The following is a 24870-nucleotide window of genomic DNA, read 5'->3' as shown; positions in this document are numbered from 1 at the left end:
CAGCGTTAAGAAGTTAAGGATCTCTATTGGATAAATTGTCAGAGCTTTGAGAGAGGTGTGAATTGCTAGTGGAGTAAGACATACTCACTAATATGGAATAGTATTGCGAGTGATTCTGTATGGTAAAGGAGGAAGGATGGTTATGTTACGCATATGTCATAAGGTCTGGAAGTGAGGTAGTGTATTAGTGTTTCAGTTTCTAAGGCCACTACAATATTTTAGAAGAACGAGAGTACTTAATGGAATATATATATATATTTGGAATGGTACCTTGCAAGTGGTTAAAGACTTGAGGGATAAGGACGTTCAGTTTTGTTGGGAGCCTAAGGTAGTGGTGAAGTCTAAGGAGAGACTCGAGGACATGGCTGCCTATTCCAAGTGAAACATGTATGGACAAAATGGAGGTTATAAGATAAACCAAGTATGTTCAGTTTTAGAAGGGAGATCGGATTGGAGATAGCTCGTCAGCGGTTCAGTGTTAGTAAGAGACCATAATGGAATGATGAGTTACCTAAGGATCAATTATAAGAGTTTGTGTTGGAGAGAGATAACGCCCATTATATAGTAATGGAAGCTCCAGTGGGTTTTGGTTGTGTGAGAACTGGTTGAGGACAAGAGCAATTAAGTTGGATTTAAGGAAGTCTAGTAGAATGGTTTTGTAATTGGAACTGGGAGAATTACCATAGGGAGACAAGTGAACATCGAGTGCGGAAGTAGTGTGGATGTTGCAATACAACTGTTGTAATGGGGCACATTTTAGATAGAGGCACAATAGGACCATTAAGATTCATTAAGACAAAGTTATGGGCGTGTAGTTGATGATTGTTCACATCGAGGATTTCTAGAGTATGTAGTGTGTAACACCCGAGGTCGGAGAGGCCGAGGAGTGGTTACATGTAACATCCGAGGGCGATGGAGTGGTTGTCGATGCATGATGCATGACAATGAGACACTCCTAGCAACTTCTAGGGGAAAATCCGAATTCACATCGGAATGAGAGGGATCCTGAGGCTGTGCAGGTATGAGACTACATGGTTGAAAGAAGGCTTATAAGGATTAATTGGTACTACCTATATCAACAAGATGCATCTTCTTTTCGGTATCCTAACCAATAAGAACTCCATAGTTAAGCGTGCTTGACTTGGAGTAGTATTGGGATGGGTGACCTTCTGGGAAGTTTCTTGAAAAGTGTGCGAGTGAGGACAAAACATGTTGAAAAAGGCCCGTGTTGATTTGTGGGGTTAGTTGATAATCCTGAAAGCAGTCTGGGGTGTTACATAGTGGAATAGATGAAGTTAAACCTTGGTGTTAAGAGAAGTATGTGATAGCAGTATTATGGTCACAAGTAAGTGTAATGGATTCCTTGTCTTGAGATGGATGTAAAGTAACATACATTTTTTGAGCAGTGAGTCTTGTATTCTAAGAAGTTTAGTTGATGATAGCCAACAAAAGATAAGCTAAGCTGGAGCATGTGGACTAAGCGTAGAATGTGGAATATTTTATGTTGCAAGAGTTTATTGGGAGGCAATGAGGATTATTCGTGGGAAGTTATAGAGACAAGTAACCCCAGTATAATGCAGTGTGTAGTAGGTATTGGTTTAGAAGAAAATTCTAGTCATAATTGTGTGGCAATGATAAGGTTCATCTTAAGTGCATTTTATTTGGATTGAAAGAGTAATATTGGCTTATTGGAAGTCTGGTTGTTATTTATCTTCTTGAAAAGTATTTGGTTGGTTGGTTGGTTAGTCGCGGAGTATAAACGTTCACACCGTGTTGGAGCTAAGGATGTCCTAAATGTCATAAGTGTACCGTGGTGGATGTACAAACTGAGGATGGAGTTGCAAGTCACCACAAGTCAGATTGGTAGTTTTGAGATTGGGATTTCTGAAGGTGTAGTGCGTAGTTGGTCATCTGAGGAGATATCATGGAAGCCAAACGTGTGGGAAAACCAACCTGGTAGACCATGCTCAGTTTAAGTGAGTTTGGGAAGTACCACTATTATGATTATGAATAACTATAAGGAACAAATTTGGAAGAGACGTACTAAGTGGTGATCTGGAAGAGATTAGATAGGTATATGGTACATATTGATAGGTGTGAAATGGTTGGTCATGGTATGAAATTAATTGATTCATTTGGATTCATAGCCTTAGATGTAGACTCCCTGAGAATGGTGATGGATGTGTACGATGATACTTTACCCTATTGGAAGGATTCATGAGTTATACTTCCCAGGAGGAACGAGAATCAGTTATTCCTATGGTTAAACATGTAACTCGGATGGTATGTTAGTAAGAGCATGAGCTAAGATTATGGAAGATGGGACAGAATGATTGAGGTGAATGATTTTGGATACAAAGTGAAATGTTATCTCTAGATGTGTATGGAATATTTTGTGTGACTCTATGAGGTGTATGGACACTCATAGTTATGTTCTAGATTGCTTAAGTTCCTTAGAAGTGGTGTTTTTTTGATGAATTAAAGTTCCTTGATGGCGTTAATTTGTTATTGGCTGAGATTATGTGTCGGGAGAAATCTTGAGTGAATCAAAACCCTATAAGAGGATTGATATGGAATATAGTAACCGGAACCAGAGATTGTTAAACTAATTTGGTTTAGCTGCATCAAACACACGATGAATTTGGATGTTCTATGTTTTTATGGTTGTAGTAATGTAACCCCTGGATACCTATCTTCTGAAGAGTGTTGGTCTTATTCTACACTTTTGTGAGTCATCAAGGAAGTTGTTCTACTAATGGAAGTCGGTAAGGTTCTAGTACCATTTTGGACAGTAGGCACTCTGAGGGTAAGTGTGTTTCTTTTTGGATTGTTAGCTAAACAGTAGTGCCTAGGAATCCCGAGTGTTCCACTATTGGGATCAGAGTATCACAATGGAAGGTGATGGATGAAAGAGCTCAATCAAGTCTATGGGGATCAGGGAGATAACTACTCGTAAGAATGGAGGTAAGGATGAGAGTAAGATAATCTCGTGCTAATGGTTCTATCTTATTGGAGTAGTACGAGAGAAGGGAAACAATTGGAGTAGAGGCTTGCAGCATGTAGCATTATGCCAGGTGAAGTTTATAAGATTATCGGTAGATGGATTACAAGTTTGTCACATTTGTTGAAGGAATAACAAGAGCAGAGTAGTCAATATTGTGTGTGGTTAAGGAATCACTAAATTTTCTTATGAAGAATTAATGAGTATTGATTAACCAAGTGGAGATAAGATGTCGTAATTATGTTTGGTGTAACTCAGTGGAAGGAAGGGAAGTCGTGGATTCTGAGAGGAAAGTGACCAACTGAGGTAGAGCGGTATATCAGATGAATTAAGTGGAAGCAAGTTTAAATGATAATCCAATATCAGAATGAGATTGTGATGGAAATCAAGAAGTTTCGAGAGTTAATGAAAGAAGGAAATTTGATAGCAAAGACAAGTTAGAAGAATGAGTATGTCAGAGACTTGGAATCGAAGAGAAGTCAAGTGTTGGTCTAGGACGTTGATACAAGGATTGTTCGTTTGTTGAGTAAAGGAAATTCGGGGGCGAATTTCAATTTAAGGGGTGAAGAATGTAATATCCCATATTCCCTTAAATGCTCAATTGGTTGTCAGTTGAGATCAATTGAGTACCTGTGTACTATATCTTTTGTTAGTTATAACAATTAGAGCTCCTTTGTGCTCTAAATGTTGTCAATTGGGACCAATAGAGTAACCAGTGAACTCTGAAGGGATTGATTATTAATAAAGAGACAGACCAATATTAATAATTACAGAAGAGGACATTTTTGGTAACATTAATAATTGGTCAATTGGAGTTGGAAGATGAAATATCAATTGGGATATTTTGATTACTATTTAATATTATATATATATATATATATATATATATATATATATATATATATATATATATATATATATATATATATATATTATATATAGGTTGTGTGGTGGGGGTTGAAAGAAGAAGTAGAAAGAGTTATCAGAAAGAAAGAAAAGAAGAAAGAGAAGAGTAGAGAAGAGGAAAAGAGAAAGAGAAAGAAAGAGAAAGGAACCACCATCACCACCATGTCATCTTCATCTTCTTCTTCTTCTTTTTTTACAGTGTTAACCAGTTAACGCTATGAGGTAACCGGTTAACGCGTAACAAAATTCACTTTCTGGGCAATTTCGTGAGTGGTTTTTCTGTCTATACAGAATATGTCACCAAGGGGGTTCAAACCCAGGACCTCCTTGAAACTGTACATGCCTTACCACTAGGCCAAAGAGGTTGTTGTTGAATACTTATGCAATGAATAAATATTAATCTAAATCTTGATTAAGATAGGTTAATGAATTAATTGAGTGGTGTAACTCCGTTTTGGACACGGCCGGATGCGTTAGAAAGACAACGTAAAGGGCTATTATTATTGTTCCATGTTATAAAATATTATGTGATTATAAATGCCATGAATTTTATCATGATGAAAATTACATATTGTTGTTATGTGGAAGGTGAAATAACATGATTAAAAACCTTACAAAGATGAGTGAGGAAACCTAGAAGAATAATTTGATTAATAACTTAGAAAGATAATCTAGGTTATGGAACATGTGAGATACATGTATGAGAATACAGTATTCATTCGTACGATGCTTATGTGAGGTCGTGGACGAATTGTTACCATGATTGAGAATGAGACGCAATGTATGAAACATGCCATATTATTATTTGTGTATTATGGTGAATGAAGTCACCTGTGATTGATGAATTTGTATGGTTCGTGGAACCGATGATTATGGAATCGATCATGTATTCAGAATGTGTGTTTTTCTGTGGTGGTACACATCTTTATTGGTATGCTTAGACGTGTAAGCATTGGGATGTGAGACCAATGATTCGAGCCTCAATTGGGTTTGAGCCCCAACCATGGCGGACATGGGGGAAAGGTGGACACCAAAGTGGGATAAGGCCCATACGGTGAAAGAGACTCAAAGTGGGTAAAGTCCCATACGAGTGATGGTTTTCAATAGTGGGTTTAAGTCCCATAGGGGGACCGGATATCCACCGCGAAAGTCGAATCATACGAGCATGCATGAACTGGGCCTGGCTTAGACGTAAGTCCGATCGGGAATTGATGTTTCGTGATCTGAATAATGATCGTGGTTGAGTTATGAGAACTCAGATGCATGTTGCCATACAATTGCGAGATAGTTTCCCCATCGCTCAAGTTTTCGTTCCCTTGTTGACTTGAGTTGGATATGAGTTGAATATCGATTAGAATACCCTGTAGAGCCGAGTGGACCCATAGGATAGGAGAACTCACTGAGATTATTATCTCATCCCATTATTGTTGTTATTTTTCAGGTATTCTTTACAGGTTGAATCTAAGAGAAACTGTTATGGATGTTTCAAGGGTTGCTGTTTAGCATGATCTTCCGCTGTGGAGTTGTGTGCAATGCAGATATTGCACATAGTTCTTAGATTTTATTTTTGGCATTATTGTATAAGATGTTCCATTGATGTTTTAGTTGGACGTGTATATATATTTTGATTCCATTAGGCACTTATGTTGTGACAGTACCAAAATTTAACACTTGTATGATATTATTCTAGATATATATTATACGGGTTGTTACACACACCAGACATGATATTTCTTATGTTTGTAGTGATCATCAAACCTTAGCTTATCTGCTTGCATCTTTAACCATTTTTTATATTTGAGTCATCATAGGTTGTAGAGGTTGTTATGCCAGTTTTCATATAGGTTACATTATCAAACACTCCTTTTAGTTTTCATCATCAAAAGCACATTATCAAAGGCTTCTTTGATTACCTGCAAAACATGGTTCCACAAATCACATACGCACTTTCAAAGATATTATTTTTAAATTCCCCATCATGGTCACTTTTAATGGTTGAAATTAAAAAAACAAAAACTTGCACTTGTTTATATAATAATAAAAACACACATTGAGACTTGTGTATTATAAATTTAACCCATGTTCACGTGTTATAGTCATCAATAATGACTAGTCCATACTTCTTACCATTAACTGACCTAGTTCTTACTGGCCCAAACAAGTTAATATCTAAAATCTCAACTGGTCAATATGATGAAACACACTTTTTAGAACCAAATTAACTTATCAAAAGTTTCTCATTTTATGACATGCCTTATAAAGAGCCATTGATTTATACTTTTGATTAGGAAGATGCCTCACAAGATATAATGTCCTAAATGCATGTGTCATATCTATTTCTCTTTGTTTATATTTATACTGACAAGTTACTTTCTTACTAATTTTACTTAAAGCATAGATGAAAGACGTCATCTTTCTTATATTTATGTTATTAGCTAGGATTTCTTGAAATATTTCTTTGTATTTTTCCGAGTTACATTCACTCAATTTGCGATATTGACATGTTTGAGTTTTTAGAAAATAATTCTCATTTTTTTTAAAAACATCATTCCATTGCTCTATATTTTCATGATGTCCTAATGACCCGTCATAGATCTTTTTTAGACATTTATACTTGATAGTCATTCTCTGAATCTTACCAATTAATTCATTCAGGGTAACAACAACTTCATCATGGAATAACTTATAAAATAATGTGTATTCATCATTATCATTTTTTGTTTCGTCAAGTTGCACACTAGATAATGTGGAGTCCATTAAAGCCAAATTTTCATGTTCTCCGTCTTCCTATAACAATTCATTAGATTGATCCTATATAAACATGAGTCTTTTCTTATTTCCTCCTGATCAACTTTTCATGGATCTCCCTTTCTTCAACTTAGGAAATTAATTTATGTAGTGTTCCAGTTATTTGCACTAATAGAAAATAATCTTTTTGTCAACTTCTTTCTTGTCTCTTGAACCTTTGAAATACTTGAATTTCTTATTTATGCGTTGTTTCTTGTGATTCTTAATATATAGATTCTTCAACTTGCATACCGTTGGGCTTGGCCTTTTTTCTTTTAGTTTCAAAACTATATATTTTGGCGTCCTTTCTAGTTCATATTCATTGATATTTATCTCATGGCTTTGATGAGAGCTAACAAGATCTTCAAGAAGTAATGTATGCATATCCCTTAATTCTTAAATAGTCATTGGATTTGGTCTATATTTCCTTAGAAGACTCGTAATGGTTTTATTAACATAATTTGTAGTTATGTAGATTTTATTCAAAACTTTAAGTCTAGTGAATAAAGGTTGGAATCTAGAAAATATGGTCTTTATGTCTTCATCTTTACCCATTTAGAACAAATCATATTTTTTACGATGGAACTTCGTTTTTAACTATTTTACTTGCTTGTTTCCTTCATATTAAATACTCAAATAATCAAACATAATTTTTTAATTCATTATTAGTGATCCTATCATATTCTTCAAAATAAATAACTTAAAATCTTTCCTTTTTGTAAATTCACAGTAAAGAGATCCACATGCTTGCCTTCATCATCTTTAAGTTGTATTTATCCCTTCACAACTATAATTCATAGTTCCAAATTTAGGATTATGAAGAAGCTATAATTTTTTTTTAATAGTAAAATCGTACTCGATCAAACATAAGAGGTTTGATTGAGTAATAACTACTTGCTAATCCAACATTATAATTTGTAGTTTCAATCATTTTTCTCAAATTTCATTTACTCGTAAACGATTAAGTGCTCAAATTAGAGACTTGAACTCTGATGCCAACTGAAAGTGAAAAAAATAAAAAAATGGGCATGGTGGTTAAACTGTGTTAACCTTTAAAACATTCTTATTTTTTTCAATGAAAATTTTAAGTAGAACATAAATGATGCATGCTAAAGAGATAAGTGAATAAATGTTTGCGCAAGGAATTTATAATGATTCACCCCTAAAACTCGGAGTTATGTCCAATCCTCTCAAAGTTGAAAGACTTTCACTATAACGTAACCGATTACAATATCTCTAAGATATATTTTAGTCTAACTTAACTATATCTTATATTTCTAAAACACCAACAAATAATCCTAATAGATGTCTTTGTCTTCTCAAAGAAGGTAACCAATACTTGACCATTTGCGGAGGTACAATAAAATAAACTGATAATTGAAATGGTATTTATAAACATCACTCAACATCATGTGTTAACAAATATAAGCACAAATATAAGTGTTTAACCTTTAAATAGAAAATTTATACAATGTAATTACTTGTAGCTTGCTTCTTTATTTCTTTAGTAGATTTTCATGTCTAGATGTTCTTTATTTGAATGTTCGCTTCTTTTATAATGTTAATTGTCAAATGTTTATTCAAATTTTGTTGTTCAATATTGTGCAATATGATAAAAAAAACAATGAAAAGTTGAGTCTTTACATAACTTTCTTTGAGTTGAGTGCAGCTTGATATTTGAATTGGGATTCTTCGTAGTTTTTGTAATATTCCAACATGATATTTCACATCCTTGTACATGAAATAAGTCTTATTGAGCACACCATTGTACTTGTGTACCTTGTATACTATTTCTTAGTAGTCTCTCAAATTTGAAATAGTACCATTGAAGTGGAAAAGATATAAGTTATTTTCCAAAGAATAAACTTTAGTGATAATCATTAGATGAACTAACTCGGAAGAGAATTGCAACTTGATCTTCTTACAAAAGATCAAATCATTGACTTTAAGATTAGAGTTAACTAGAGGAAATTGATAGTTAATAGGTTACTCATGTCCAAATAAAATGGTTGACACCATTTATGTGCAAATACCAAATCATAAGTTTTTCCTATATAAAGAAGGTATCTCCTCAATTAATATAAAATACACCTGTTTTTTTATTAGAAACTATTTTCTATTACCCTCTCTCTCTCATTATTTTCTTAGTTATTTTTCATTAGAGTTTTCTTATTGTCAAAAGAGAGAAAAGTTTCATTAGAAATTTATATTGTATTGTATTTGTATTGATGTATTTGAGATGAACTTGTGTAAATTTTTTGGTGAATGTTATTGAGTTGAACTTATGAAAAGTTCGATTAAGGTTATTGAACTGAGTGTGTAAAAGATATTGTTTATGTTTTTAGTTAAGCATGTATAAAAGCTCTCTTTATTTGTAGAAGGTTTTTGGGCTGATTTTGTACAAAAGTTAAAGTTGTTCTTGAAAGGTTGTTTGAGTTAATCCATTGAAAATTTCAACTTTGATTTTAGTGAAAATCTCAAGGAAAAACTCTTGGGGACAAGAGTAAGCAAAATGGTAAGCCCAAACCAAGATAATTCTCTGGTGTGATCATTCTATCCCCTGAGTATTTTATTTTATGTTATTTATTTTATTCTACTGCATATTTCTCAGTCTTTTCTCTTCTCTATTATTCTATTTCTCTATATTTGTTTTCTATCTCAAATCATTTTCTAATCAAAGAGTTTTTGTAAATCAATTTTTATAATTTTGAATATCACAATTTATATCCACCTCTTATGTTTGAAGTCACTTAGTCTACGATACATTCCTTCGTGGCATCAACAACTTCATGCGGCTCAATTAGCTATGTCTATAAGCTTGTTCCCTTATGCATATGATTTAGAAGCTTTGATCCAAAAGGTGGTTGGTGTAGAATGACCTAGAACATTATCACATGAATTTCAAACTCTAAATAACTATTCTTCTATGCATTTATCCACTTTCACTATTCATATTCCTTCTAAGTTAGGAACGGATTCCATTAGTGACTTGTCTCTTTTTCACAAATTTCTAGAATCGTCTAGTCTTGCTATTTGCTGAGAAAATGGTATGTGTCTCAACTTGTGAGGTGATGGAAAAGCACTGTTTGCCTCCCATCATTCCTGCTTATTATTATTATTTGGTCTAGATATTTTCTCCCTTAAGCTTCTTTGGCTTTTTGTATGCAAGATGTGGTCTAAAATTTCAATCCTTTAAAGATCAAATATTCACAGGTTCTTAACTTGAACATACATCTAAAGGTTTCTCTTCCTCCCGTTTCTCTTTGGTTGTTTTCTTCTATTGGTGATTCTATGTTGCTAATTAATATTATAGAGATAGGTATGTTACCAACCTGATGTGCTACCATTAAATTTAAATTATATATATATATATATATATATATATATATATATATATATATATATATATATATATATATATATATATATATATATTTTTTCAAGAATCAGGTCTAACATTCAATGTGGATTAATTGTTGATTAACACACACTTTGGACCCTTATAATCTCATCATGGTAACGAACATCATGCAGATACATTCCTAGAGAAATTCAAATGATACTCTGATAATAAGATTATAAATATAAACATGAGTAGTTTTTACTATATTTCAAAGTCATTGTCATTGCAGGTTGTAGATAAAGCAACACCACCAGAAACTTGAACTTAAAGGGGAATTGACCATACTCATGATCCTCCAAAAAAAAAAAAGTCTAGACACATGTTCCCACTTTCTTACAGAGATCCTAGGAAAATCAATCAAATGGATAATCCTCTTTAGATCCAAAAAGACATACCCATTTCCACCACAAAGTAAATACTTCCTAAAAACCTGAGGGTCCTCCCCCAAAGAGAAGAAACTTTAGAAACATCACACATAGTTACAAGAATATCAAATCAAAGACCAGACACATTTGTAATCAACCTCCATCCCCATTTATCCAAAAGAGATAAATGAACTAACAGTAGATCACAGATACGTAACCATCAACACCCCCTTTATTCTTATGTTTACAAACAATATCCCACTTAATCCAAACAATTATAACATCTCCCTTCACTCCTCCCCAAGATGAGAGGTTTCAAGATTAGGATTGCTCCCCCTCCCCACGGGAAAACCTAAGTGTCATAATTAGAGGAATTCAATCTTATAGTGGAAAAAATCACCTGCAGAGTCCAAAAAATAGGGTCTACATCAACCCCAATGAGACTGATCTTAAAGAAATTGATCCAATGATCCGAAACCAACACAAAACCACTAAGGTTTGCCTTAATAATCCACAAATTTTAAACAATAAGGATCATCAAAATGAGGGTATAATTTAAATATTAAAAATAAGAAACCAGAAAATTAGAGGATCTCGCTCTAAACCCGGAGTAAAGATCAAGCTCCACGTGTACTATTCTATGAACCAAATATTTCCTTTAAGAAATACCGATTGATTAAGGGAGATAAGTTTATCCATCACCAATCAAAGTCGAGACAATACTTCAACCACCAATTTATACAAATAACTCACTAGAGAAATTGACCTAAAATCTCTCAATTCATAAGGTCTTAATCTAATGGATCAAATTTATAAAATAAAACACAAAACTACGAGGTAAATATGTGTAATGATGAATCTAATCAAACAAAATCTCTGAAAAATTTCTAACTAAATTTTAGAACCTTTTCAAAAATGAGAAGTTAAAACCATTCAGACCTAGACTTATGTTACCTTTACACTAAGACTCCGCACAATCTAACTCCTAAATACTAAAAGGATATAATAAATTCAAGATTGTCATCTTCCGAAATATGTGCAGTTATTTCAACTTGAATTTTAAATATTTTCAATTATTTAAAAACTAATTCTTCTATTAGAATATCCATAATTTGATCAACCTTAACATTCAAAGTTAAAGCCTAACTAGAAAGTAGAGTAATCAAGACATTTCACAATTTAGTCTAACTTCAAACCACCATATTAATAATATCATACCAGATAGATATTTCATAAATCAGTCTAACTTCAAACCATCTTAGTAAATAGCATACTAAATATAAGAAAACATGCAGAAAGCAATAGGAATTTAAAAATCCGAAAGGAAACTCAAGTGCAAAAGTACATCTAGTAATATTACAAAATGTAGCTCCAAAAATCCATTTTCCTGCTATAATCCTCGTCATGTACCATGAACAACGTTGATCTGCTTCAAGAAGTAATTTGGACCTATAATTCAAAAAGGAAACCAAATAATCAAGTTCTAGACATGGTAACATGATCAGTCAATTTATTTAGTGTATCTGAGACAAAGTATTGAAGTAAAGAAAATAATCATACATGCCTTATACAACTTACATGAGTTAATGAAAGTAAAATTTACCTTCAACAAATTGAAGCCATACTTTTAACATAACTCTTAACAGAGAACCAAGATATTTTATTTGTAATTCTAGTTCTCACAGCCCTATTATCTCTTAGATTATAGAGAATCATTTGGTCTTGTAAGATGTTTGCCAATATCAATGTTTCACCATTTTTCGAAAGATAAAATGGCACTAATGGGCCCATAGAGTAAGGATGGATATGAAGTCTTTCATAGCTAATTTTAAGGAATTGAGTCCAAGATTCTTCAACTCCAAATTCCACCATTTTCCATATCACAAAATGAGTATCTTGAAAATGATAAGAAAAACAAAGGTAGTTCATTAGTACACTGATAGTTGGGTCAACATAAGGCTTCTCATCGAAACTAGGAGGCAGATGTATCTGCTTGTATGTCTCCGTTCCGAGATCAAGCGAAATAACCACTTCGACATAAGTAACCTTGAAATCAAAAATAGCCAACCAGTTAAGAGTTCCATTCAAGTACACTCCATTGTTTACCTGATGGCGAAATTCGATCATCTGAAAAGGAACTGCGGGGAAATTTTGAATCTCTCTCCAAACATTATCAGCCACACTAAAAACTTTTGCCTCAACTATCATTAATTTGTCGCTATGAAATTTTAACATCACTACCTTATAACTGTTGGTTGAATTATCATAACCAAACGAGAACTTGAAAGATGTAGGGTCATTAAGAAGGCCAAAATTAAACCCTAGTTGTTTAGACATTGCTCTTGTGGATGGGTTCCAGAAACTTAACCAAAAGAATGAATCGATATCAGAATAACTAAGGAGACATATCAATCCATTGCAAGAACCGATCACCTGGTGGACGAGATCCAACGGGTAGAAATAGTTGTCGATAACGTAGCAAGGGTCATCGGCGAGGGTGATCGGAGGATTCTCGAGTAAATTGCTTACGGAGTAAGGTACGATTCTGAAAGTGTCATAATCGGTAGTGACAAGTGCTAGGTGAGGTTCTTGTAGAGATCGGTTAAAATGCAACTTCACAAAGATATGATCAGTATAGAGGGAGTTACAAAACTTACTTACGCATCTCATTCGCATAACAGATTTCACATCAAGTAAGGAGAGTACTTCGACGATAAGGTCGCTAGGAAAAGTTACCGGCGATGGAGAGGCATTGGTTGGGCGCCGCGCCGGCTTAGATGGTGGATGGTTCATTGTAATATCTATGCATCTGCTACTGTTAGAGCTGGGACTGTTATATTAGAGGATATGAGATATCTATACTTACACTGTTCAATGAAACTATTAACTATGGTTTATGATTACTTGAATATTACTCAAACTCATTTGAGTAAATATTGACTAAACATATGCATCTCAGTGTAAAATATTTCATAGATTTAATTTAAATACACCGATACTGTTACACTGTCAGTTAATCATAACCGTTGGATGTTGAAACAAGTTTGACTTTTATTTTAAAAATCTATAAAGTAATGCAAACGGGTGATGGTGATGGTGATAAATCGATTGTGTAAAACATTTTACCCTGACATGCATAGTAATTAATTTCATATTATATTATCAATCAATCCTTCTATTCAGTGAAATCATATTTAAATTTTAAAAGTATTTTAATATTTAAAATTTGTTTATTTCTCATTAGACAACTGTGCAAAATTGTCATTGCATATTCATTACATTCTTTTATTCAATGAATAAAATAAATTTAAAAATAAATTTTGACTAAACATTTACATGTGTACATCTAATAAATAGTTTTATATTATGCTCCAGTAAAAAGACACTAAATTTATTATATGATATAAATAATTTTAAATTATCTTCCTAATTTGATGAGAGGTAAGATATTCACTGAATGTCAAATGTACAAATATTTTAAACTATGGATGCCTTTTCTTTTGAAAATATACATATTAGATTTGTTTCTAAATATAAGCGAAAGATGGATTTAAAAAAATTTATTCAAATCTTTGACTAAATATATCAATTTTTTATAAAAGAAAATTAGTTTAATTGAAATACACTAATAGTGTAAAATAATTTTACACCGTCCATTAATAATAGATGTTGGATATTGAAATAAATTTGATTTTTATTTTAAAAACTTATAAAATAATCCAAACGGGTTATGGTGATGAATTAATAGTGTAAAACTTTTTACATTGATGTGTATAGTAATTGACTTTTTTTTTAATAAATTTATGGTCATTATTTTTCTAACATGTATCCTTCACACAAATTATATTTTTAAAATAGTGGTAATTATTTTGATACAATGCGTTTATATGTCTGTTTTGTGTATTGTTCAATGTATAGCTTTTATTTATTATTGAATAAAGTTTCATAAAAAAATATTAATTTAATAATAATTTTAATTACAATTTATTTCCTCTATTATAGCCAATTCATAAATTAATTTTCTTGTTTTGATTATTTTCATATTTTTGCATTAAAATTTATGATGTGTATACTTTTTTAATAATATATAATTTATATTTTTAATCATTAAAGTTTTGAGATTAATTGAAATACACTGTCAGTGTAAAAGAGTTTTACACCATCACTTAATTATAGACGTTGGATATTAAAAGAAGTTTGACTTTTATTTTAAAAATCTATAAAGTAATACAAACGGGTGATGATGATGAACCGACGGTGTAAAACTTTTTACACTGACAGTGTATAGTAATTAATCTCTCAAGTTTTACAAATACTCATTTATGATGAATTGTCAAATTCAAAAAGTGACACACCATTAATTTTAAGTGTAAAAATTTGAAAGAAGATATAACCGATTAAATTTTAAATTTGAAAAATTAATTTGTAGTTAATAAAATAAAATAAATCAAAACTCTTATTATTGATTCATGACATACACTAATTGTGATTATAATATTAGTTAATTCTTATTTTGTTAAACCAATTTAATCGGTAGTTATAAATATTCTAATTGCAAAGATATTTTACCTATTTATTTTTAGGAGGTAAAATTTTAGTCAATAAATTATTAAACAAAAAGAAACTAATTTATTCATCCTATAAAAATATTTTGATTTAATCATTTTACACAAACTAAAAATTATAATTTTGCTAATAGTCTTTTAATTAATATTGATGTATTCTCATTATAATAAATAAATAAAAAATTGGAACGGTTGTTCGACTGACTTGAATTAATTGAGCTAAGGGTTAAAAAGAGGTTGAGCTATAAGTTTCAAATTCTAATACGATCAAAGCATCATTTAGATAGAGTTTGTTGTTGTCTAAATGCTCTTAATGCAGAAATAGTATAGTTATCTAAATGTGTCTTCGATAAAATTTAAGACTTAACTTTGTTTTATGTTTTTAGCTGAGTTAGGTTAATTGTAAATTGCTTGGTGTGCAAGCAATCACAGTCTATAAATGGAAAAGTACCCTTTCATTGTAACAATGTAGTTGAATAGAGAAAAAGATTTAATAAACTTCAGTTTGAAGGCCAAGAGAAACTGTGTAGAAATATTTGTATTCTTCCCATTTTCTCTCAAACCCTAATTTCTATTTTCTTCCTCAATTCATCATTTTCCTTTATTATTTAATCAACGTTGCGCAGCAGAATCATCTTGCAACCAAGATATGGTTGATTCACTCGAGGGAAGAGTGAAGAACAAGAAGTGGAATCAATCAGAAGAATTGCTACTTGTTCATCAAGATTGATTCAAAATTCTCCATATGTTTGGTGTAATTCCAACATCTGGTATCTAGAGCATTGGTTGTTTGTTTCTTGGGAAGCATAGCACAATGAATCATCTGAATGAGAATTTTACGGCGAGTCTCCTAATTTTGAAGAATCAGAATTACGAGAATTGGTGCAAGCAGATAAAGATTTTTTCTACTACCAACATATTTGGGATCTTGTGAAGGAGGGAGTGACACCGCTTGTAGAAAACACGGCTGGTGAAGAAAAGGCTGCAGACAAAGAATTGAAGAAGAAAGATGATAAAACTCTCTTTATGATTCATCAATTTGTTAATCCAGATAATTTCGAAAAGATCAATGATGTAGAATCAGCGAAAGAAGCATGGAAATCTTGGAGAAATCATTTGGAGGCACTGAAAAGGTGAAAGAGGTAAGGTTTCAAACTCGCAAAAGAATGTATCGATTGCTTCAGATGGAAGAAAGTGAAAGCATTACTGATTTTTTCACTAGGGTTACGATATTGGTAAATAAAATCAAGGTATGTGGAGAAGTGTTGATATCAAGATCAGTTGTTGCAAAGATCTTGAGGTCATTGGCTCCAAATTCGATCACGCGGTAATAGCCATAGACAAATCAAAAGACTTGTCAACATTGACAGAGGAAGAGCTTTAAGGGACTCTTGAATCTCATAAACAAAGAATGGCTGAAAGAGCTACATGAAATTCGAAGAGTGATGCGACTCTGCAGGTGAAATCAACAAGAGAAAAGAAAGGAAAAGGGAAGTGGTTCGACAATAAATGTAGATGAGGCTAAAATAATTCGACTGGTAGAGGAAACCAGCAAGAAGGAAATGCATTGAACCAGAGAAGACCATCACACCAAAGTAACCATAGAGGTGGTGCTCTTGACAGAGGAATTGGTGGTGGAAGAAAACCTGATAAAAGTCACATTCATTGTTTCAATTGTCAGAGGTATGGCCGCTACTCTAGTGATTGTCATGAAAAACAAAATAATCAAGAAAATGATGCAAAGTTTGCAAAATATGAAAGAAGAAAAGATGTTGTTGATGGTCACAACAAGAAATGAAGAAAGCTTCAAAGACCATGGTACTTGGACCCAGGATGCTCATCACATATATCTGGAAGGAAGGATTGGTTTGTCAACATAAAACCCTTAATGAAGAACATGGTGAAATTTTCAAATGGCAAAACCCAACAGCTGGAGTTATTGGTGATGTTCTGATTATGAGGAAAGATGGAAAAATGTAAGTAATTTCCAATATACTATACATACTAGGAATGAAGAGTAATTTGCTCAGCATAGGAAGTTTGGTCAAAAAGAATTACAAAGTGTCGATTGAATACAAGATAATGAGAGTTATTGACTCAGGTGGAAGATGAATCTTGAAGCCTCCCATGTCTCAGAATATAACCTTCAAGAATCAACTTAATATGATAGAGCACAAGTGCCTTGCAACTGTAGATAACAATGATGAATGGATACATAACTATCAACTAGGCCATCTCAACTTCAAAGACATCAGAGATCTAAAGAGGAAAAACATGGTTTCAGGATTATCAGAAATTGGCATTCTAAATGAAGTATGTGAAGAATGTCTGCAGGCAAAGAAACACAAGAATAACTTTAGCAAGGATGCAGGAAGCAAGTCGAAGGAAATTCTTGAAGTCATATACTCTTATGTGTGTGGTCCCATCTAGGTGGATTTGACTGGAGGTAACAAATACTTTATCACATTCGTAAATGATTTTAGTTAAAAAATTATGGACTTATCTGATCAATAAGAAAAGTTAAGTGATCGAGGTATTTGCTAAGTTTAATTCTATGGAGGATGAACTTTCTTGTCGAACGCTTTCTTGAGCCTTTACTGATATAATTGCTCGTAACATAATGCAGTCATACACTTCTCTTCTATAAGGTTTGGTTGGAAAATCTTGTTTGTACCCATTCGACCTCTTCTAGTTTAGTTTCCATAAGGATTCTCGACAAGGGGATATTAACTTCTATGGGAGGTACTGCCTTTGTACCATATACCAGCGAGAAAGGGGTGGCCCCTATCGAATTTTGAACTGAAGTTCTATAGATGTGTAGTGCGAAAGGGAGCATACCATGCCAGTCCTTATAGATTTTCACTATATTCTGGATGATATTCTTAATGTTCTTGTTGGCTGCTTCTACGGAGCCGTTCATCTTTGGTCTGTAAGGTGACGAGTTATTGTATTCAATTTTAAAACTCCTGCATAAATATTTCATCATCTTGTTATTCAGATTCATCCTGTTATCAATGATTATCTTGTTGGGAATGTATTAGAGACAAATTATCTCTTTCATGATGAATCGGGTAATCATTTGTTTAGTCATGTTGGTGTAGGAAGCAACTTCTACCCACTTGGTGAAATAATCTATGGCATCTAGTATGAACTAGTGCGCGTTTGCAGCTTTGGATTCGATCATTCCAATCACATTTATACCCCACATAGAGAACGACCAGGGTGCAGTCAAGACATTTAGAGGATTGGGCGGTACATGAATTTTATCAGCATAAATCTGACATTTATGGCAGTTTTTGACGTACTCAAAGCAGTCGGTTTTCATAGTCAATAAGTAGTAGTCAGCTTTGAGAATTTTTTTAGACATTGCGTGTCCATTTTCATGGGTTCCAATGGATCCTTCATGTATCTCTTTGATGAGCATGTCTGCTTCGTGTCCATCCACACATCTGAGCAGGACCATGTAATGGTTTCTTTTGTAGATCACATCACCGTTGAGGAAGAAATTGGATGCCAATCTTATAAGAGTTTTCTTATCCCCACTTGAAGCATTTGCAGGGTATTCTTCTTTCTAAAGTTAACACTTGATGTCATAGAACCAAGGCTTGTTTCCTGATCCTCGTCAGTTGTTGCACAACCTACTGGTTCATCTCTATAACCCATTCTTTTGAATGGGGCTTTGTCGTGGGAGTTCACCTCGTACATTGATGCTAGTGTAGACAAAGCGTCTTCCATCTGATTCTCTTCTCGGGGAATATGGTGAAAGGTGATTTCTTGGAAATTCTCCATCAATTTAACGACTCGATAGGATACCGGATTAGGTTATGATCACGAGTTTCCTATTCTCACTTTACTTGATAAATGACTAAAGACGAGTCTCCATATACCTCTAGGATCTAGATCCTCAGGTTTATAGCAGCTTCAATACCCATGATACACGCTTCATATTCTTCCATAGTGTTCATGCAATTGAAGCATAGTATTTCCGTGAAAGGGGTGTAGCCATTCTCTGGAGAGATCAAGACAACCCCAATTCCATGCCTCATGGCATTTGATATACCATCGAACACCAGCTTCCATTGAGCTTTCGATTCGGGTTTTTCATTGTAACCTCTGATCTTCTCGTCATCTAGAACCATAATATCTTCATCCGAGAAAAACTGTATGGGTTGATAATCTTCCACCGGTTGGTGGGCAAGATATTTTGACAACACACTTCCTTTTATCGCCTTTTGAGTAACATATTGAATGTCGTATTCAGATAAAAACCTCTTCCAGTGGGCTATTCTTCCAGTAAGAGTAGGTTTCTCGAGATGTATTTGATGGGATCCATCCTCAATATCAACCACGTGGTATGAGTCGACATGTATTGCCTTAGGCGTCGGGCAACCCATGTTAGTGCACAACAAGTCTTCTCAAGAAGGTGATATCTGGATTCACAATTGGTGAATTTCTTGATCAAGTAGTAGATATCATGTTCCTTTCTACCAGTTTCATCCTGTTTCCCCAACACACAATCCATCAGACCTTTAAGCACTTTCAGGTACAAAATGAGAGGTTTCCCAAGAACTAGAGGCACCAAGATGGGTGGCTCTTGCAAGTATTCTTTGATTATATCAAAGTATTTTGACAACCTTCATTCCATTCAATAGCCCGACCACTCCTTAGTAGCTTAAAGATTGGTTCACAAGTGGCCGTAAGGCGCGAGATGAAACTAGCAATGTAGTTCAATCATCCTAGGAACCCATAAACCTCTTTCTAAGTCCTCGGAGCTGGCATATCTTGGATAGCCTTCACTTTTTAGGGATCGACTTCAATTCCTCTCTGGCTGACTATGAACCCCAACAACTTTCCTGATCTGGCTCCAAAAGTGAACTTTGCGGGATTCTGACGTAGTTTGAACCTCCTTAGACGATCAACTAGCTTTTGTAAGTTGACTATGTGATCTTTTTATGTTTGTAATTTTGCAATCATGTTATCGACTAAGACCTCTATTTATTTGTGAATCATATCGTGAAAGAGGGTCTCCATTGCCCTTTAGTATGTTGCCCCGATGTTTCTCAATCTGAAAGGCATTAGCTTGTAACAGAAGGTGCCTCAAGGGGTGATAAATATGGTCTTTTCCATGTCTGCGGGAGCCATCTTTATCTGATTATAACCAGAGAATCCATCCATAAATAAGAAGACCAAAAATTGAGTAGTGTTATCCATCAGCACATCAACGTGAGGTAGATGGAAGTTATCTTTAGGACTGGCACTATTCAAATATCTATAGTCCATACACATTTGTACTTTACCATATTTATTCAGGACTAGAACGAGGTTAGAAACTCACTGTGGATATTTTGCAACGGCTAAGAACCCTGCGTCGAACTACTTTTTGACCTCCTCCCTGGTTCTTCTCAGATTCTGCTTTACTGGTGGGAATTATGGCTTGAGGGGTAGCTTGTGTACAACGATGTCTATGTCTAGTCATGGCATATCTTGGTATGACAAAGAAAACTGGTATGCGTACTCCCGTAGTAGTTCTACCAACCTTTTCTTTATCCACTCGTTCAGAAAAGCGCTGACTTTAACCTCTTTCTTGTCTTCTTCAGTTCCAATATTGATCAATCCACCGGTTCCTGGTGAGGTTGAATTACTTTGTCCTTCTGTCTTAATAGTCTGGCTAACTTTTCAGGAAGCTCACAATCATCATCACCATCTTCTTCTACTTGGTTGATCGGGAATTCGATGTCGTAAGGGAATGTAGCATTGTTGTTTTCAGTGGGTTCATTTATTAATCTACATGAGGATGATTTTATTTTCTTATTAATATATATTTTTTTAATGATAATGTAGAGTAGAAAAGAAATGATGAAGGAAAGTGGATGAAAGAGACATTGTCATTTTTGAAAATTAGAGGAAATGAAAGAAAAAGGATTTGAATTGAACACGAGAATTCAATTTTATTTCATAGATAAGTCACTTAAATAAAAGGGGGGTGTAAGACCCCAAATTTTGACCCTAAGATCCCTCATGCTATCTCATCATGGGCATTAGCATTGGGATCATACCTTGGTATTCCCCTTACCCCTCATTCATTGAGTTTGTTTTGGGAGAGATTACCAATCACTATGAGATTGTATCATACTTTGTATTTTATCATTTTTAATAACTAAAATACCAAAAATATGTCTTTGCATTTGTCTAACTCTTTTGTAGGTAGGGCACTTGATCACCTTTGATCTATCAAGCACACATCTAGGGTTTAAGGCCCTCTTTGCTAAGAGCCCAACCAAGAAATGATCCATAATGGCTCTAGGGATCATATATGAGTCCCCATGATCTTTTCATGTTATGTTGATAAAAAAATCTTCAAGAGTTTGGAATTGGTTTGCCTTGGAAACCCTAGTTCATCTGGGTATCTTGTGTAACTTCTTCAATAAGCTTCTTCACCAATTGATCAAATATTTCAAGGGACACTTCAAATCTCATCATTTTATGCATATATGATCTCCCATGAGTCCAAAAAGTCAAGAGAATTGCAAGTTAGCAAGGTGGTTGATGGTGGTTGACCAGAGGAATTCATCTGATCAAAACTAGGATCCCCTAGACCCTATCTCCTACAATTTTCATCATATAAAAATGATTATAAGATAAAATTTACTCTAAATGACATTCCAAACAACTTTCATGTTGATTTCTAGAGATATTTTTTCTTGAAAAGTCATTTTTTATGTTGAAATATTATAGGTCATTTTGTCTAAACCCTAATTTGGAGGTCAACTTCCCAAGACCATAACTTGCTCAATTTTGGTGAGAGGAAAGATTTCCAAGTTGTAAAATTAAATTCAAGGTGTCTAGTTCAACTTTGATGTTTGAAGTAAGATCTAATTCAACTTTTATGAGCATGCGATATGAGGATACATTATAGGTCATTTTGGACCAATACCATTAAACAAGTGATTTTCCTCAATTTCAGAAACGCATAACTCATTCATCCCAAATCCAGATGAGGTCAAAATTATGACCATTTTGAAGGTTTTTGAAAGATCTAAAACTTTGATGTAGATATTTTTCTCATTTTAAGCTCACATAAAAAGTTAGCCAAGGTGGAATAATTGAACATATGGCTTGACACTTAGAAAAATGTTTGACATGTTGAAATTTCCAAACTTCCACCTCAAAATTCATCATGATACAAGCTTCAAATGGAAAAGTGTTCAACATAAGAGTTGTTCCTCTTGATTTAACCTTTCCAAAGAGTCCAATTTCATCCATTTTGGACTAGGTTTGAATGGTCTACGCATGGCTTGAACATGGTATCATCATTTGGCAAGAATCAACTTCAAACAATTCCACACTTTTGCCTTGCATTCCAATTCACTTTTAGACTCAATTACATGTGATTATGGACTTAATTGAGTAGCTTCATGGGCCTGTACATCATTGAAGGTAGCTCTAGCGATCCAAAGCTTTATTTCAATCCTAAGCCATTCCTGCAAGCTTTCTGAGTGAGATCAAACAAGAATTGAAGCAAGAGAGATCAAGTTCTGCACAACATTGAAGTTATTTTCCAGATTTTTCTTCTCTTAGATTCTCTATCATTTCTTATTAATTCTCTTGGATCCTTGGTTGTTTGAAGTCCTACTAATATATGCAAGAAGATTGAGTTGCCTTGAGGTCAAATCGAAGCAACTCAGCTCATGTACCTCAAATTTCAACTCCATGTATCTCTCAATATACTTGGAGTTAGGATGAATTGAGGACAGATTTGTGATCAGTGCCATTTTTACTTTAAGATCATGTCCTTCTTTTTCATTTTTTTGATGGTGATGAGAGAACCAGTCCGGCCAAGGTCGCCTGAGAAGACGACTGGTGGTTTGCTCCGGCGAAGAGCTGGATAGGTTCTGAGCCACATGATCAAGTTATTTTGTTTTAATCATGAGCGTTCCTTTTGAATACCAATTGTGTGGTGCGTTGACTCAAGTGCATGATGGAACGTGTGTTTTGGACCACTTGATTTGCCACCTCAATTAATGAGGGAGATCAAGTGGTCCACGCTTTTTCAGATTAATTGATTTTCATTTTATTTGTTTTATTTTCATGAATTCATATTAAATTTAATATCAATCCAAAAAATATGAGAGTTTCACCAAAAAAAATTTAAATAAATCCTCTTTCATTTTTTGAATTAAAATTATTTTTTGGATCATTATTAATATTTTTCATGATTTAATTGATTTTGTGAATATTTTTAATTGTTTAAAAATACATTTAAGTTTCCAAAATTTATGATTTTTTTTCTCCAAGGTCCTTTGACCTTGTTTGACCTATGATAAATCTCATGGTCATTTCTTTGGTTTTTTGATGAGGTTTTAGGAAAGTGACCAACCATAATTTAATTTAATGCATTATTTAATTGATTTTAATTGTTTAAATGCCAAATAAATTATGTAGAGCCATTTTAATTGACTTTGTAAGTTTGACTTGTGTTGTTGGGCATTGGTCAAGGTTGATTTGACTTTTCTAGGTTAAGATCATTGGATTTAGGGAATTGATGGAATGTACATTCCATCTCCCAAAATGAATGAATGATCTTAATTTGGTAAAAGTTATCCTTTGACCAATTTGTGTTGAATCCATTCCCCCTCCCTCTTCATCTTATTCCCCTTCTTTATCCATTCTTGTAATGGACCTATGATATCTCTATATCCTAAGGCTAGTTGATTGCAAAACCAACATAAGTATGGATGAGATTAGGTCCCCCATTTTGCATATTCTTTTTGTGTGTGGAATGTTTCATGAGCATAGTTCATCACACTATGTATCTAACATGTATTAACACCAATATACTATTGTCCAACCTCAAATAGTTGTGACTTCTACATATGTCCAATTACGATTGCTTAACATAGCGCTAAATTTGTGACATAAAAGGCATATGATTCTAGTTAGTGAGATTGTAAGTCTCCCCTCTTTCATGGTATTGTATGGAAACTTGGCATTTTTTCCTTCCTTTGGAAGATGTCTTGGTTCAAGGTTCATGCTTGTGATAAGTAGGTTGAGTGTTCCCCAAAGAATGACTTAAACAAAAACAAAGCAAAAGCAATACTAACTGTTAATCAACTAACAAGTAACATTTAATTTCAAGTCATTTATTTTTAATGCACCTTAATTTTTAAGCTTTATTCACTTTCCATTATTCATACTGTAGCACCTCAAATTTGCACCTGCCATTATACATACATTTTCATATTAGGTCATGGCATATCATGATCCATTGCATAGCATTTGCATTATCCCTCAGTTGCCTCAAGAGCAAGCAATCAAGAATTAGGTCAAACTAATCTCCTGATCAGTCAACCAAGCAAGCAAAGGAATTTCTCATTGAATCAAGGCCTTGAGGTTTGTCCAACAAGTTCACATGGCTTGGAGGTCTATTTGAAGTGTTCAAGTCAAGGGTTGAGGGCTCAGAGGTCAGCAGTTCATACACAGACAGTCCAAAACCCTAAAAAGTCAACTGTCAGTCAAAGCAGTGGATGGTGGTCATTCTTGTGGAATTTGGGCACCATGGTCAATAATCAAGAGTTCATACAACTTGGGACATCATTTGAAGTCAAATTCTCAAGGAATTAGGGTTTGGAATTCATCAGTCAATGCATAATCAGTCAGAAACCCTAAAAGTCAACTGTTGGTCAACTGTCTGTTTAATCAGTGAATGGATGATTGGAATTGGTTTGTGAGAGTTCATTCATGTCCAAATAGTCATCATATATCATGCCAAACACCATCATGGAAGAATTCGAAGCCAGATCATGAATTTCCCAAAATGGAAACTGGGCCTGTAACTGAAACTTA

At 33.8% G+C, this 24870-nt stretch overlaps 1 protein-coding gene across 1 annotated transcript; it reads right to left on the bottom strand.

The window, feature by feature from the left end:
* Positions 1-11715: 11715 nt before the first annotated feature.
* On the bottom strand, positions 11716-13322 carry LOC127128948 (F-box/kelch-repeat protein At3g23880). Its single transcript, XM_051058294.1, has 2 exons — positions 12066-13322; positions 11716-11911 (listed from the first exon to the last, which is right to left on the bottom strand). The coding sequence occupies exon 1, from the start codon at positions 13253-13255 to the stop codon at positions 12068-12070; it is 1188 nt and encodes a 395-aa protein (XP_050914251.1). The 5' UTR covers positions 13256-13322; the 3' UTR covers positions 11716-11911; positions 12066-12067.
* Positions 13323-24870: the final 11548 nt, after the last annotated feature.

This window comes from Lathyrus oleraceus, chromosome 3 (assembly GCF_024323335.1).
Source record: "Lathyrus oleraceus cultivar Zhongwan6 chromosome 3, CAAS_Psat_ZW6_1.0, whole genome shotgun sequence".
NCBI lineage: Eukaryota > Viridiplantae > Streptophyta > Magnoliopsida > Fabales > Fabaceae > Lathyrus > Lathyrus oleraceus.
Note: the sequence above shows the minus strand (reverse complement) of the source record. Positions and strands in the feature narration are given on the sequence as shown.